The 14,315-nt window shown below is 45.1% G+C and overlaps 1 protein-coding gene across 4 annotated transcripts in view; it reads left to right on the top strand.

The window, feature by feature from the left end:
- Positions 1 to 14,315, top strand: part of LOC148678554 (uncharacterized) — a 57,220-nt gene that overhangs the window by 19,143 nt on the left and 23,762 nt on the right. For all 4 annotated transcript variants that reach the window (XM_088633944.1, XM_088633942.1, XM_088633941.1 and 1 more), the window contains 14 exons: positions 414 to 467; positions 1,218 to 1,271; positions 2,586 to 2,639; positions 2,857 to 2,910; positions 3,399 to 3,443; positions 3,950 to 4,003; positions 5,336 to 5,380; positions 6,072 to 6,125; positions 9,642 to 9,740; positions 10,130 to 10,174; positions 11,580 to 11,678; positions 12,231 to 12,284; positions 12,871 to 12,978; positions 13,908 to 13,961. In XM_088633944.1, the coding sequence (XP_088490070.1) occupies positions 414 to 467; positions 1,218 to 1,271; positions 2,586 to 2,639; positions 2,857 to 2,910; positions 3,399 to 3,443; positions 3,950 to 4,003; positions 5,336 to 5,380; positions 6,072 to 6,125; positions 9,642 to 9,740; positions 10,130 to 10,174; positions 11,580 to 11,678; positions 12,231 to 12,284; positions 12,871 to 12,978; positions 13,908 to 13,961 (873 nt within the window). The remainder of the gene's footprint in view (positions 1 to 413; positions 468 to 1,217; positions 1,272 to 2,585; positions 2,640 to 2,856; positions 2,911 to 3,398; positions 3,444 to 3,949; positions 4,004 to 5,335; positions 5,381 to 6,071; positions 6,126 to 9,641; positions 9,741 to 10,129; positions 10,175 to 11,579; positions 11,679 to 12,230; positions 12,285 to 12,870; positions 12,979 to 13,907; positions 13,962 to 14,315) is intronic.

The following is a 14,315-nucleotide window of genomic DNA, read 5'->3' as shown; positions in this document are numbered from 1 at the left end:
GGTTACCTAAAATCTCCCTGCCCCCCCCCCCGAGAGAGCTATGAGCTGGACAGTCCAGCTTCACTGCTGAGAACTGTTCATTAAGTGGACTCTGTTCACATTTCAGGCCCACCAGCAAAACTATTTTTAAGACATTTCCAGTGTATAAAGTGATATATTCTAAAACTGCATTTGTCTTCTACATAAAACCCCAGATGTTGAAACTTAATTTAGCACACGGGACCGCAGCCTTTTATCACAAACTATCCCTCTAATGTTGGAACTGACATGAAGTAAAAATAAGTCTCATTGTCCTCGGCATCTAAAGTTTCACCACCATTTACAGACTGTCATTGGTTTTATCATTGAGGTCTCTGCTTTGATTTCTGCACCGCTGTTATCTCAGTGTCTTTCCTGCTGTGACCTTTATACAGGGCCCAATGGGACCCCGCGGCCCCCCCGGACCTTCTGGCAAACCTGGAGATGACGTGAGTGCTGCTGCGCCCATCCCTGCACGCGTTCGCACTGGGAAACCTCACTGTAGGGAACATGTCACTGAGGGGCAAGTGGAATGCATGGACTGCACAGCTGCTATACATGAGCTGTAACTGCACTCCTGTATAGATGCCCTGCTTTTACACCGAAATTATACTCTTCAGTAGCTATTGAGCAGTAGTCTTCGTATAAGATTGGACGTATTTAAAATTCATCTTCCACACCCGAAGAAGGCTCCACGGCCAAAACGTTGTGGTTTCTTTCTTCTCTTTTCAGCCTGGAATAAACCTATTACTTGTTCATCTACCATATGTTCCATTCAGGCTCTGTTTAAATAGATTTAAAATGTGTAAAACCGCATTTTCTGGTGTGTTGTTGTAGAAGTTTAAAAATGCTGTCTCAATGTGAGAAAAATCTGTAGGGGTGTGCAGGAAAACAATTATCTGCGCAATCGTGACTCCAAAATGTGCACTTGCAATCCTTGGCCACCAGGTGGCATGTGACTGTATAAAGACAAAACATTTATCAGTATGCCATTTGGCCACCGGGTGGCACTGTTTACATTTTATAAATCACTTTTGACTAGTAGTATCAAAGTAACATTAAAGTTTAAAGTGAGAAGACTTTTAGCAGTGTTCTTCATTTTTGTAGCAGATGTGAACTTTTCTTCAGCTTGGTGTTTTTCAACGTTGTCTCTGCAGACCCCTGTATTTATTATGTATGTGTTTTCACTCACCTTTTAGGGTGAGGCTGGAAAGCCTGGCAAAGCTGGTGAGCGCGGACCTCCTGGGCCCCAGGTAACTGTCTGGGAAGGTGGGGTGGGGCAGAAGCAGGCCGAACAGGGCACGGGCAAGGGGAACTCTGCAGCAGGCGCTGTCGAGATCTGTCATTTCTGGGCTGCGGTCAGAGGGACTGAAAGAATCAGGGAACTGTTTAGCGAATAGCTCAGTGTCTGCAAGCCTAATGCTGATTGTGTCATTCAGCAACATTCGGAGGCAGAAAAACTGTTCCTATGTAGCAAGTAATAATAAAGCCATGCTCTAATCTGGTAGAGAACCATTGTCACATGAGCCCAGAAGATGCATTTTGAGGACGGAAAGCCAGTAAGGGTCTTAGCAGAGTGATGAGCAATACAGACAACAGGTCATTTAAGGTCATTAATATTTAAAACATTGGCTTTCTTGCTGTCAGTGTTTTAAATATTGAACAAAAAGAAAGATGTTTTCTCAGTTTTCTTTTTCCTGAGAGCTGAGCAGCCGTCGGCTCACCTCTTTACTGTAGAACCATGTACTGTAGGGCTGCCTTTCACACAGGTGGTGAGCTTCACCGTCATTCATTTAAACCCTTGTAAGAAGAGCACAGAATGAGGTTATACCGTATATATGGAGTTTCTGAAGCATCCAGATTCACACTCCCTTCCCTGTCCTGCTACATTAGTAAGACCACTCTTGCAGAGGAACATATCAAGTGAACTGCAGTATGCAAGCAAAAAACAAGCAGATTTCACAGGCTTGGAGACCTAGCCCGAGCTTACACTTAACTCTCATCGCAGGTGCTGCTTTACAGGAACCTCAAAGCACAATCAGTTTTAAATCATCTTGTTTCTGGGTGCTCTGGCCTATTGTTTTACCTATGTCGACAGCGCTGCATTGTGTTTTATTGATCCAGCTGCAGGGCATAGCCAACAGTAGCGGGTGTTATTTTAAATCAAGGAATATAAACTGCTTGAAAACACCATTTATTATTCGCCAACTGCTTAGAATTATTAGCTAGATGTCTGCTGTCCTTGTTATCCAAGTGGATTGAGATTCATGGTGTTAATATTTGCCAGTGCTCAGTAGCTGATCTACAGAAGTGAAGTTTGCAGTTCTGCATGGGAAACAAAGTGCTGCTGAGTACATGCGTGTCAAAATATATTTTTGTGGTACTGTAGCTGCTTAAGCTTCACAATTGGTAGATACTTAGGCAGTGTTCAAATCAACTGGTTCTCAAGTTACAACCTGAGATCAAGCAGAAAGGCTCTCCCAGTTCAGTATCATAAGAGCAAGCGTTTAGATGCAGCTGATATTCCTAACGCACCTTTAACTTTTTTTCTCCTTCTTACCTCCCAGGGTGCTCGTGGATTCCCAGGAACTCCTGGTCTGCCTGGAATCAAAGGTCATAGGGTCAGTACTGCTACTGCTGTTTTGAATGTGGGGTCTTCAGTAACAGGATTGAGAAAATGGATGGTGCCCAAGTTAAGAGCAGGGTTATCTGTCCTTTTAAACAGGAAACACAGTTAATCATGTCATTTGCTGCCACTGTGAGCTGTGTTAGATGATATGGCTTGCTGGTGTGTAGTGACCACTCCTCTCTAACCCAGCTCCTCTCTCTGCTGCACAGGGTTACCCAGGTCTTGACGGGGGAAAGGGTGAGGCTGGAGCTGCAGGAGCAAAGGTAGGCCTGTTCTTGTACAGCTCAAGGCGTTGGTCATCCTTCCATTCTCCCAGCATGCATTTTCACATTACAGTTTCCTCTAGAAATATAAGGTTATTTCTCCTCAGAAAGTTTTTTTTTTCTGTCAATACTGAAAGCTCTCTATGGGAAAGGGTTTATGTTAACAGGAGGAAGAGGAAGAGGAAGCATGGTCTCTAACTGGAACCCCTGTAAAAGTTGCAGGAGAACGTCAGGGTTTCAAATTCACCTTCTTGTGAAAGACTGTAACACAGAATCATGGGGGCAACTTTGTATCTTCTTAGTTCATGTCCACTCTTTTAATATGAATCTCTGCGATTGGATATTGTTTTGTTAGGGGGATCTTTATTCATTTGCTGGTTGTTTTGTGACTTTCTGGGTAGTTTTGCAAGTCGGGTTTGCAGTCCACTGCGGCTCGATCCGCTCTTTCTCCCCTCCCTCACTCTGTGCCTGTGTGTGTTCCCCTGCAGGGAGAAGCTGGTGCCCCTGGTGAGAATGGCGCTCCCGGACCCATGGTGAGTATTCCCTTGCCCCATCCTCCACATGCCCCTGGAGCTGGGCAGGGCAGCACCTCTGAGGAGGCATATGCGGCAGTTCTTACTGGGTATGAAGCACTTAGCACTTGTACTCCTGCAGAATAGGTCAGCAAAAGAGGTCACACTGTAAGATCACAGGAGCCATTTCTCCACTGGCTCATCTACTGTGGACAAGCAGTTCCATGGTGGAACTAATGGACCTCAGAGTTACATTGCATGAAGTATATTTTAGCATGCATGTGAGAGACCTACATTTTAAATGCACAATTGCATGATTTTTCTGGAAATTGATCGAAGGATTAAACAATTGAACAGGCTTATAAAAAATGTGCAGACACCACAGATAGATATTGCGTTTAGTCATTAAAGTCTTAGCTGTAGAGTTGCAGAGCTGGGCTGGCCCTGCCCAGGCGCCATGCTGCTCCACTGCTGGCTGATTGTGATGGCACATCTGACCCTCTGTCTGTCTCCCTGTTGTGATCCAGGGACCCCGCGGCCTGCCTGGCGAGAGAGGACGTCCCGGATCTGCTGGAGTTGCTGTGAGTAAATCGAACCTGGACTGGCAACACTGCTGTCTTGTTCCCCCAGTCAGAACACCCATGTCAGGGTTACAGTTATAGTCCTATAGTGCATTTCTGTCTCTTTGACCTGTCTTTAAAGATATCATTGTTGCTAACACAAAATTATATCATGGGTATCTCGCGATAAAACAACAAGTCCAATTATTTTCCTAGCTAAGTATTCCCTAAGATGTTTTCTCCTTTTCACTGTAAGGATGAAGTACTCATTGTTTTAAAATATAAATACTTTTATAAGACAAGGGCACACTTTATAGAGAAAGATACCATGTTTTTAACGTAGTGAATGATAAAATGCATAACTAGTGAATAATCAATCAGAAGGGCTCAATTTAAGCTTCCATAGGATGGATTCTATTTAAACTGCAATAAAATAGGCAAGCCATAATAAACACCAGAAATGGGCAATCCCATTATCCCACTTCAGGTTTTATAATATTCCTGTCTCTCCTCTATGTTAGAGGGTGCTGGGTTACCTTAATAACTTTGTGGCATTCAAAGTCACTATCTGAACTGTCAGTGCAGACTGGATTTCATACGCACAGTCTCTCACAGTTCCAGCCATTATGTAATGCAAAATTACTTTTGCACTTGTACCCGGCTGTCTGAGCTGAAACCACTGAACTTCAGCTCTGTTAACTTTCCCCCACCCTATCCAGTCCAGTTCTACACACAGGATTACGCTGACTGACCCTTTATTGGGTCACAGTTTATCACCCTGAGGTTCTCTGGCTGAGACAGTACGTTACAGCTGTCATCCTGGCCCAACACGTATCCCTGGACAACACTCTGATCACTGCAACACACGTTCCGGCATCATTAGGCCACTGACTCTCTAAATCCTGTGTAACTGCAGTAGAAATCACTGAACTGCACTGACTCACAGTGCCTGACTATGTACCCCCATTTGCTTGTTCTCTAAAGTGTGGCACTGTGCATTTACTCATCAGTAACCTGATCAGGAGCCAACACCACTTCATTCATCACTTTTTGTCTTCCTGGATCACTACACCTGATCCTTTCTGTGCTCGTGTGCAGTTGTAAGAAGGCTTGGCTCCCTCCTCCAGTCTCTCATTGTATTCGACCTACATCAGAAATGTAACTGGAGCACAAAAACAAATCACATCTGAGTCATCCGACGTGATTGTGTCCAAGATGAAGCAGAGAGCCCTATTCCTTCACAGCTGCCAATACAAACACACTTCCCTAAGAGCTTCACTGATCAGGTGGATTTATAAATATTACTGGTCGACCAAGACAGTTTGTGAATGTGCTTCTCTGTCCTTGTTGCAGGGCGCTCGTGGTAATGATGGCTTGCCTGGTCCTGCTGGTCCTCCTGTGAGTATCCTAATTAAACCATCAATGAAGGCGCCGTTAAACCATCGGTTAACGTGCAGAAGACTGTTGCTTAATTAGAAGCAAAACTGCTATAGCCACTCCACACGTCTGTACCTTAGTTTGACAAATGGAAAATTAAAATGCCAACAACTGGCCACACTAATAGACCGTCTGTGCCATTTTCTGCAGCAGCTGGCAGCGAATTCACTGGCTGCAATCCTGCATTCCAAATCAGTCACTCTTCTGAGCAGCCACATAATTGCCAAACAAATTTAACTTGGAATGCAAAACTTTACTGGCACATCTGGATGCTGTGTAATCTGGGCCATAAACGTGATAATATCAGCGCCAGTAATTATATTCAAATCTCCCTTGATGAAAGAGTAGATTTTGCCACTGGTGAACACAACAGCTTGTGTTACGCATACTTGTGAGGGTAGCAGTTCTATAAATTCCTGACTTTTGTAGTGGTTTCAATGCATATACTGGCATTTCTAGATTGAATAGACTCGGGCACTGTTAAGAATTTCCCTCCCCTGAACTAAGCAAAAGAATGTCCTGCTCTTTAAATAGGGTCTGAACAGCAGCAGTCTGGCCCTGTGCCGCTGTTTCGCAGGAAAAGAGACGCTGAAGCCCGATGACTGACTCTCCTCTCTTCCCCCTCCCTCTCTCCCTCTCTCCCTTTCTCCAGGGACCCGTGGGCCCAGCTGGTGCTCCAGGCTTTCCAGGCTCTCCAGGTGCTAAGGTATGTGGCTCCTCTCCCAGGCGGGGCTTTGGCACAGCCAGGGAACAGGGCAGGCGAGCCGCCAGGGGCCCAGGACGGGCTAATGAAATCCTCACGGAAAACCCTCTGCCCCCTTCTCTCCGCGTTCAGCTCCACTGGAAAAAGCACAGGGGGAAGAGGCCTGGTCGCGAAAAGAGGCCTTTTTTCTCCTTCCTTGTGTGGGGGCAGGACATGCTGGAGGCTAACTTTTAAAATCCATTCTCCATCTGGCGAAGGAGAAGAAGAGGGATTTAGGTGGGAGAGCAACATTCTTTCATTCCTGGCGGTTTTGAAAGAAAGTGAAACTCGAGACACAGGCAGCTCAGCCACAGAAAGCTGCTGTCTGCGTGGACACTTCTGAGAGATCTGCCCTTTCCTCCTTTGCTTGGTGGGGTTTAATTTCCTCTCCTGCAATAACTAACTGATACCATGTCTGCAGGCTTTGGGTTTCTTTGCTCAATGCACACAGAATGGCCTTTTCCACTTTTTCCAGATTCTCAATACCATTTTCTGTATTCTTTTCAAGAGGCAGGAAATTCATGGATTAGAATGTTTTCTTTGGAGATAGGATTGAAAAGTATCTCTTAGGTGGGGAGGCTTCTTCCTTTTCAGAGCAATGGGGCAAAACAAAAGTTGACCCCCCCACCACACACTTTTTCTTCAATGTGTTTGATTTTTAACATTTTTAAATGCGTACCCTGGTCAGGTGATGTACTTCACCCCCACTTGGTGTTTCAGACAACTGTGATTAACTGTAAAAGAGCAAACCAAAGAAACAGTCGAGACCTCTGTTGTTAGCTGTGAGCGGCATATAGGGAAAGGGCATTGCAGACTTCATGAAAATGTCTCCCATTTCCCAGCATGTAGCTCCATAGTTTGAACTGCACAGAAAGCTGCCAGTGCACTTCTGTCAGCTTTGTCTAGCTTAGGTTGTAATATAACCAACCAAGAAATGTAAGTCCTCCAGAGGGTACTGTAATTGGTGGGGCTTAATAAGTCACTGGGAAGGCAAGGTCAGATGTAGAGACCTTTAAGTGTCCCGCACTGGGAATAGAAGGAATTAGCTAACTGTTCCCCTGAATTCCAGTGTCTTTGTGCTGGGAAGTCACTCTGACCTTTCTCTGGGGATTGTGTTGTTGTCGTTCTCCTCTGGAGGTCTGGTGTCAGCAGCTGCCATGGCAACCAGACAGGTTTGAGGCCTAGCTCTGGAATCCCGTGATCCAAGCAGAAAAAATGGGATTTTAAAACACAGCGGGGGAGGGATCAGCTGGCGGTAGTGGTTGTGGTGGTGGCCATAGGGAACAAAGAAATGAAACTCTTGCAGGCTTTGTTCATACTTCTCCTGATTCCCTATTTGTCCACCCATAAAAGTCCAGAGAGCAGAGAGACATACTGTAGAAGAGGTAACTTGGTTGTCTCATTTCTCACCATTAATCCTATGATATGGATTGTGGATGAGAAACAGAATTAAAAATTAAACATTAGGATGCCAAGTGAATCTCATGACACAGAATGATGCCCTCTGTAAGGCATCTGCCCAGATGAGCTGTAGGCCATGTAGTTATTCTAATGGATAGAGAGAATGTCTCCTTCAAGAGAACCCTTTGTTGATTTTATATTCCACTGAAGATGGAAATAAATGCAGAATAGCATTAGTAGAGCTTCCATAGATCCAGGCTTCTCACCCTTTCTGTCTAGCTCCTTTGCACATCATCGCATCTGCTTGCACCTGAAAGAGTGCTTGTCAGCAGCACATTCAGCTGTAAAAGTGCAAAGTAGTCCTGAAAGGTCTCAAATACCCATAAAGAAGACTTGTTTTTCAGTATACTCAATTTCACAGGTTTGTATAGGTAAAACTAGGACAATGCCTTTAGTGTTTAGGTCTTCCCTGTGTCTAAATTTTGCCCATGTGTCTTGCTTTCCAAAGTGAAATTGAATTTGTGTAGTTGGCCATGTGCTCCCTGCAGTGGTGGCTGTTGCAGTGTCTGTTATCTCTCTACAGCCAATCCCTCACACATAGCCTCTCTCCCCACCACTGGTGATGCAGTGGTGGCACACACACACAAACTGTGCACGTGCCTTGGATCAGAATGACAGAGGACAGACCTCCTCAAATGCTGCGGTTGCATCATCTCTGTGATGTAATCCTGTGCAAACAGTAGCGTAGGGAAAGCCCGGGAAGGAATTTAATTCATCCTGCTTCAATGAGGCTGCCCCACACGCAGGGCATGACGTCTGCAGCCGGTTCTCATTGGCTGGTGTGGAGATGACATACTGGGTCAGGGGGGAGGGGCTTGCAGATTCACAGCATTAAAACAAGTGGTGCTGGAAACTGGCAGCGATCCCTTGTCATAAGGCCTGGAACCCATTATGTGCTTGGCGTTGAGTTATGCACTTTTACAGTGGCCTCTTACCACAAGCATAGCCATATGTAAACACATACTTTGCTCTTTTAATTAAAAGCACTTTTTAAAATTGTGTTGTAAAATTCACCCAATATATTTAATATTCCTGTAGTAAAGATGCATTGCTCTAATTCCAGTTGATTTGATTGCATTGGCTCAAGGAGTTGCCCCATTCACTGGTTAGTTACTCTGCGCACTAACAGCTGATTGCACTGGAATGATAATTGGAGTCCTAAACAAATGAGGAGTTATAAAAAATGTTTACCAGAATTCCACTGAGTAACAGTGCTGGAAATAAAACCACAGTTTTGGGTGACAGTATGTTTATTATCATGTGATGATGTAATCTGTTACTGTATTTTGACAAGATGGCAGGATCTGCTCCCACTTCTCGCACTGAACAGCACATATGTCTTAATCCTGCAGCATCCTGACTCTGTTAGTGGGCTTTCATGATCTCCAGAGCTAGAGGTGCATTAATAGTGACTTTATGTCTATTTGGCTCACTTTGATCAGAGTTTGGCAGTATGGAGCAGTGCTAAGTACTCTGCACTCAGCTGGGAGGTTGTGGGTTCACATCTTGTGGGAGGACATTGCTATGGCTCTCTTGAGCAAAGGTGTTTCCTCAGATTGGTCCAGTACTGCGACCTTTCAGTAGCTTGGACTAGAGTTAGATCCGGCACTGTTCCTGTTGGTAGTTTTTTCACCCCCAAACTGCTCATGCCACTTGTATTAGAGGCCGTTGGCTGAAAGGCAGGTGGCCAGTTGCAGAAAACATCTTCAGTTAACTAAGGGTAATTCTTTTCTTCTTAAGTGTTCCTGGAATTCAGGGGTGTTGCAGCTGGACGCCTTGAATATAGCCTTATGTCTAAGCCTAAAGTGTTAAGGGGCAGAGTGCCCAGGTTTTACTGCTGCAGGTGATGAATACGTACAGTTTTCTACAAAGCCAGGCCAGGCCCTGCACGCACAGGTGCACTCATCAGAGGGGCGTCGGCTTTGCTGCAGTAGGGGTGGATGAGAGGTACTGTAGGCCCGCGGCGATGCTCTGATCTGCATTGCTGGCTAACTCCCCCTGCCTGTCTTGTTCTTCCAGGGCGAAGCAGGTCCCACAGGTGCTAGAGGCCCCGAGGGAGCTCAGGGACCCCGAGGAGAGTCAGGAACCCCAGGATCTCCCGGTCCCTCTGGCGCTTCTGTAAGTAACCTCACGGCTGGACACACCCCACTCACGGTCAGGCTGTGCTAGAGCCACTGTTTGCTAGCCGCTGGAGCAGCTCTGGTGAAGGAAGCTTCAGAAGCGCAGTGCAGGGAGAGGTGAGCCGAGGGAGCAGAAATACAGAAGGAGTGACTCAGCAGCTGCAGGTGACTCCTGGCTGAGTCATTCTGCAGTGAGAGAGGCAGTAAAACCAGAAGGAGACGTTTGCATGTGATGGATTCAGAATTGCATTCAGTGAAGCAGAGAAGCAGTTTCAGATTAGCATGGTGAGAAATGATCAAGTGAATTCACCCTAGGATCACTGGAACAAATGAACCTGTTACCTGTGTTGCCCCTTTTGACTTAAGTGCTCTGACTTGTCTCTGTAGGGTAACCCAGGTACTGATGGTATCCCTGGAGCCAAAGGGTCAGCTGTAAGTATGTTTTATTCTCTCTCTCTCCTCTTATTCACTTTGGGTTTCAATTTAAACAGCACATTTAAAGCACAAGGATGAATAAAACAAAAATATACGAAAACAATAATAACCACATTAACTATTAATAGAAAAATAAAATATAAAAAAGCGTTCAATCAGCCAGATATAAATTATTTCTTTTTTAAAGGGAAATTATGGGCTATGAATCTATTCAGTTTTAAATTATCTTTCAGGAAAGCATAAAATGTGTTCCCCCCAATTAAAAAAACAGTTTTGCTTCCTGTAATCTGGGAACAATAATCCTAACCTCCAATCTTTCTGTTCTTTCCCCGTTTCTAGTTTTATTGCAGGAGGTTTGGAATTTACAGTCTCCTGAGAAAGTATGGAGTAGTGCTATTAACACCAGTAGCTGCATGCCTTACAGTCCAGACACAGTCAGCTTTTTATATTACTGACTGAAAGCAATAAAGATAGCAATGGCTTTATATACTTCCTTTCTCTGCCATGTTTGTTTCTGTGGAATTCACTGCAATAGTTTCTAGTAGTACATAATACTGCAGTGTTGATTAATAGTACTATACAGTATGTTAATCATTCAGTTACTGCTAGTATAAGAAGGATTCATTTCCAGACTACATGACCCTGGGATCGACAGACAAGGATGCTATCATTGTTTTCTCTTTCTGACAATAAATCAGGGAGGAAATTAGGGTCCTGGGATTGAGCACTAAGTACTATGTAGGGGAATTGTAAAAGTGTGTCACCAAAATTTAAATTGGAAAACGGGAAGGGGATCTTTGTCACTTATTAAAGTCGAGCCTGTTTTCTGCCCTTTCTCCAACCAATTCCTGGATTTCTGTTGATCTTAATATTGCTGCACCATGCCTGGAGCAGTGAGCACCATCCCAGGCAGCTCAAGCAAGGAGCAGGGTTAACACAGAGGAATCCAATATTTCCCTTTTGCTGTGAAAAGCAGTTACTTTCATCTGGGTCACTTTGAAACAACAGCTTGTCCTGACACGTTGTTGCCTGCAGAGAAATAGCTAGTTAAGGAACCCTGGAGAAACCCACAAAAGGTCTTCAAGTTGCAGTATATCAGGGAAATGAACCTTGCCTTAATTCAGGCTTTTTCCATGATCATGAGAGACTTTCCATGATTGCTGTGAGAGCTGATTCATCCCCTAAATCATTCCAAAACGTACAGCAAAATTCAATCCCTGGGACCATGAAAACACTTTTCATAGTCCAGATCCCTAAACAGTCCCTGCTTCCCTTTGTTAGTGCCTTGTAATGGAAGGTTGATGTGCTCTACCTCGAGGCCAGTAACACACCTGAACAGGTCCTGCTCATGTGGTCTGTGTGATTTGCAGGGTGCTGATGTTCTCTCTGCCTCCCTCTGCAGGGCGCTCCTGGCATTGCGGGTGCTCCTGGCTTTCCTGGACCTCGCGGACCCCCAGGACCCCAGGGAGCCACAGGACCTCTTGGACCTAAAGGTCAACAGGTAGGTGACCTCTTTATCCCTCATTTTTCTGTGTGGCCCATAATGGCTGTAAGCGATGTCTTTTTTACTTAACCCTTTCGAAGGAAATGCATTATTGTTTGTGACTTTCAAAGTGTGGTCCCTTTGTTATTTGCTCATGCTTGGTTTTACTTAAAGAAGATTACAAATAAATTAGTCAAAATGAGGAATTATTTTCCTCATTAACCAAACCACTGAAATCGAATCGTTCCAAAAAGTGGTTGCTTAGGCCTTTTTTGCCTTAATGCACTGCTTGATTCATATGACCATAATTAGAAATGAAGTTCCAGATGAAGGTGGAGGAGGGAGCTCAGTGACCCACTGAGACCCAGGAAGCCAAACTTGGCTCCCGCTGTAAATTTGTGTTCAGCCCAACATAAACTCTTAACACTGGGTTTAATCAGAGCCAGATGCTGAGGTGGGTCAGGTTGTAAAGTTCCTGTGGTTTCAGGTCAAGTGCTGTGCTGAAGCACTGAGGAGCAAGGAGCACTATAGTAATGGCTTTCTCTCCTGTGCGTCTGTCCTTCCCTATAGGGTGACCCCGGTATCCCAGGATTCAAAGGCGAACAAGGTCCCAAAGGCGAGCATGTAAGTACCCATCCACTCCACACACTTCCTCCCCCGCCATTTCCACTGTCGCATTCGAGCCAGAGCAAGCTGAAAAATAAAATACTCGACTGATAAAAATGGCAAACCAGGTTTCACATTGAACCTGGGCCCTGATGTTGTTTCCCTTTGAAACGAACACACAAAGCCGCCAGAGTGTGTGCAGCAAACTAGACTTCATGCTTGTGTATCCTCGAGAGCGTCACAATTTAAAGCCAATTCTTCTCCGCAATCAGTTCTTCTGGTTCTTAATCATTGTTCCTCTCCATAGGCAGTCCTTCTGAAGACTAAAAGTACACTCTGCACCACTAGGCGGTGCTGTTTTCTCATTATTGCCCTGCACATTTTGGTTTTATAATCTAGGTACTTTGATTATTGCTGCACATAGATTAATTTTAGGATTTTTCAGATGCAGTCACAGAGTATTTGTAAGAAAAACCCTAATTGAGACTAGCAAGGCCATGTGTTGAAGTTTTATGTCACTACAACATTAGGAGCAGAGTTGTTGTTGATGCCGAGGAAGCGGGAGAGGGGTTAATCGGGCATGTTTTGTGGACACCCCACGCAGGGTCCTGCCGGCCCTCAAGGTGCCCCCGGTCCTGCTGGAGAGGAAGGCAAGAGAGGAGCCCGCGGAGAGCCCGGTGCTGGAGGACCCCCTGGGCCCCCTGGAGAGAGGGTGAGTGGCCGAGCACGCAGTGCCCAGCAGAGCAACACCAGCACCTCCGCAGCCCAGAGCTCGCGTGCTCTTCTTACATGCCATGGCCGAACGTGCAGCTGCTGAGAACTGTGGGGCTGTGCTTGCTGGCAGTGGTGTGTGGAACAGCACCAGGATTGGTTCAGAATAGCCTGGGCACTGTCCTGTTCTAACAGACCGGTCTGCTACATGTTGTGTTACACTGGTGGGGACACTGGTTTGAACAAAAAGCAGCTAAAAATAAAGAGGAGTGCTTTTAACAAACAAATTACTGTGCATCCACTAAGGTAGAAATTATTCATGATGTCTCCCTGTTACCATACTCGCAGAGCAGCAGTACTAGAAACCAGAACAGGCCATGAGTTAATGCTGCAGACTAACCTGCTATTCATCTTCTAGAGCTGCAAGGCTCTGTGCAGCTTCATGTTCTGTAAGAACCCAGCTGCTGTACTGTGGCAGATTAAACAGCACAGTTACAAAACCAGGCATTAAGTAGACCAACACAGAGACCAAGCGGTTGCATGGAAAATATGTATTCAAACTTCTGAAAGTTAATTTTGAAGTAAAAAAATCAGTATGCTGTTGTGTGCATGTAAACTAAGAGAATTGGTGAGTTATACCCTTTTATTTCTCAGAATAGACTCTGCTTATGTGTGTCATGGCTCTTTTATAAAGAGAGAATTCCATGAATCATTATTGTTTAATTTGACAACACTCGCAGTCATATAGTGCACTGATCCACGTTCTACAATAACACGAGCATTATCATTACTAGTGTATTATCTTAGGCAAAAATTAAAATAAATGACAGTAAAGCTTGCTAGATCTTTTAATTTGCAGTGTTAATGATTTAGTCTGGCCTGGCTGACTGGCCAGCTCTAACTTGTCATTTCCTCTCTCCTTGTTGCCAGGGCTCCCCCGGTAACCGTGGTTTCCCAGGTCAGGATGGTCTTGCAGGCCCCAAGGTAGGTGCCGCCATAGTAACCAGTGACCAACTTGGAATCCTTAGGAAATCATCACCTAGACCTGTGTGCCAGAGTCTGAGCACTGAGAGCAGTTATCAGTGCTGGTTTTCCCAGCAGCCTCTCCTATGGATAGGGGCCTTTGATAACTTCACAGCCACTCGTTCCGAACTGTTACATAGAAGAAAGCAATCTCTGAAAATCCCCACAGGAGGACATACCCCCGATTCGCACCAGAAGATGAAAACAATCTTGTTGCTGAAGCCAAAGAAACCTATCTTTTAAAATAAAGTGATTCTGACTGCTACTCAGAATAACTGCTCTGACAGGGACGCCGGACCCCGATAGTGCTCTTCA

This window comes from Lepisosteus platostomus, chromosome 1 (assembly GCF_059453375.1).
Source record: "Lepisosteus platostomus isolate fLepPlt1 chromosome 1, fLepPlt1.hap1, whole genome shotgun sequence".
Lineage (NCBI taxonomy): Eukaryota > Metazoa > Chordata > Actinopteri > Semionotiformes > Lepisosteidae > Lepisosteus > Lepisosteus platostomus.
This window is presented reverse-complemented; position numbering and strand designations above follow the sequence as displayed.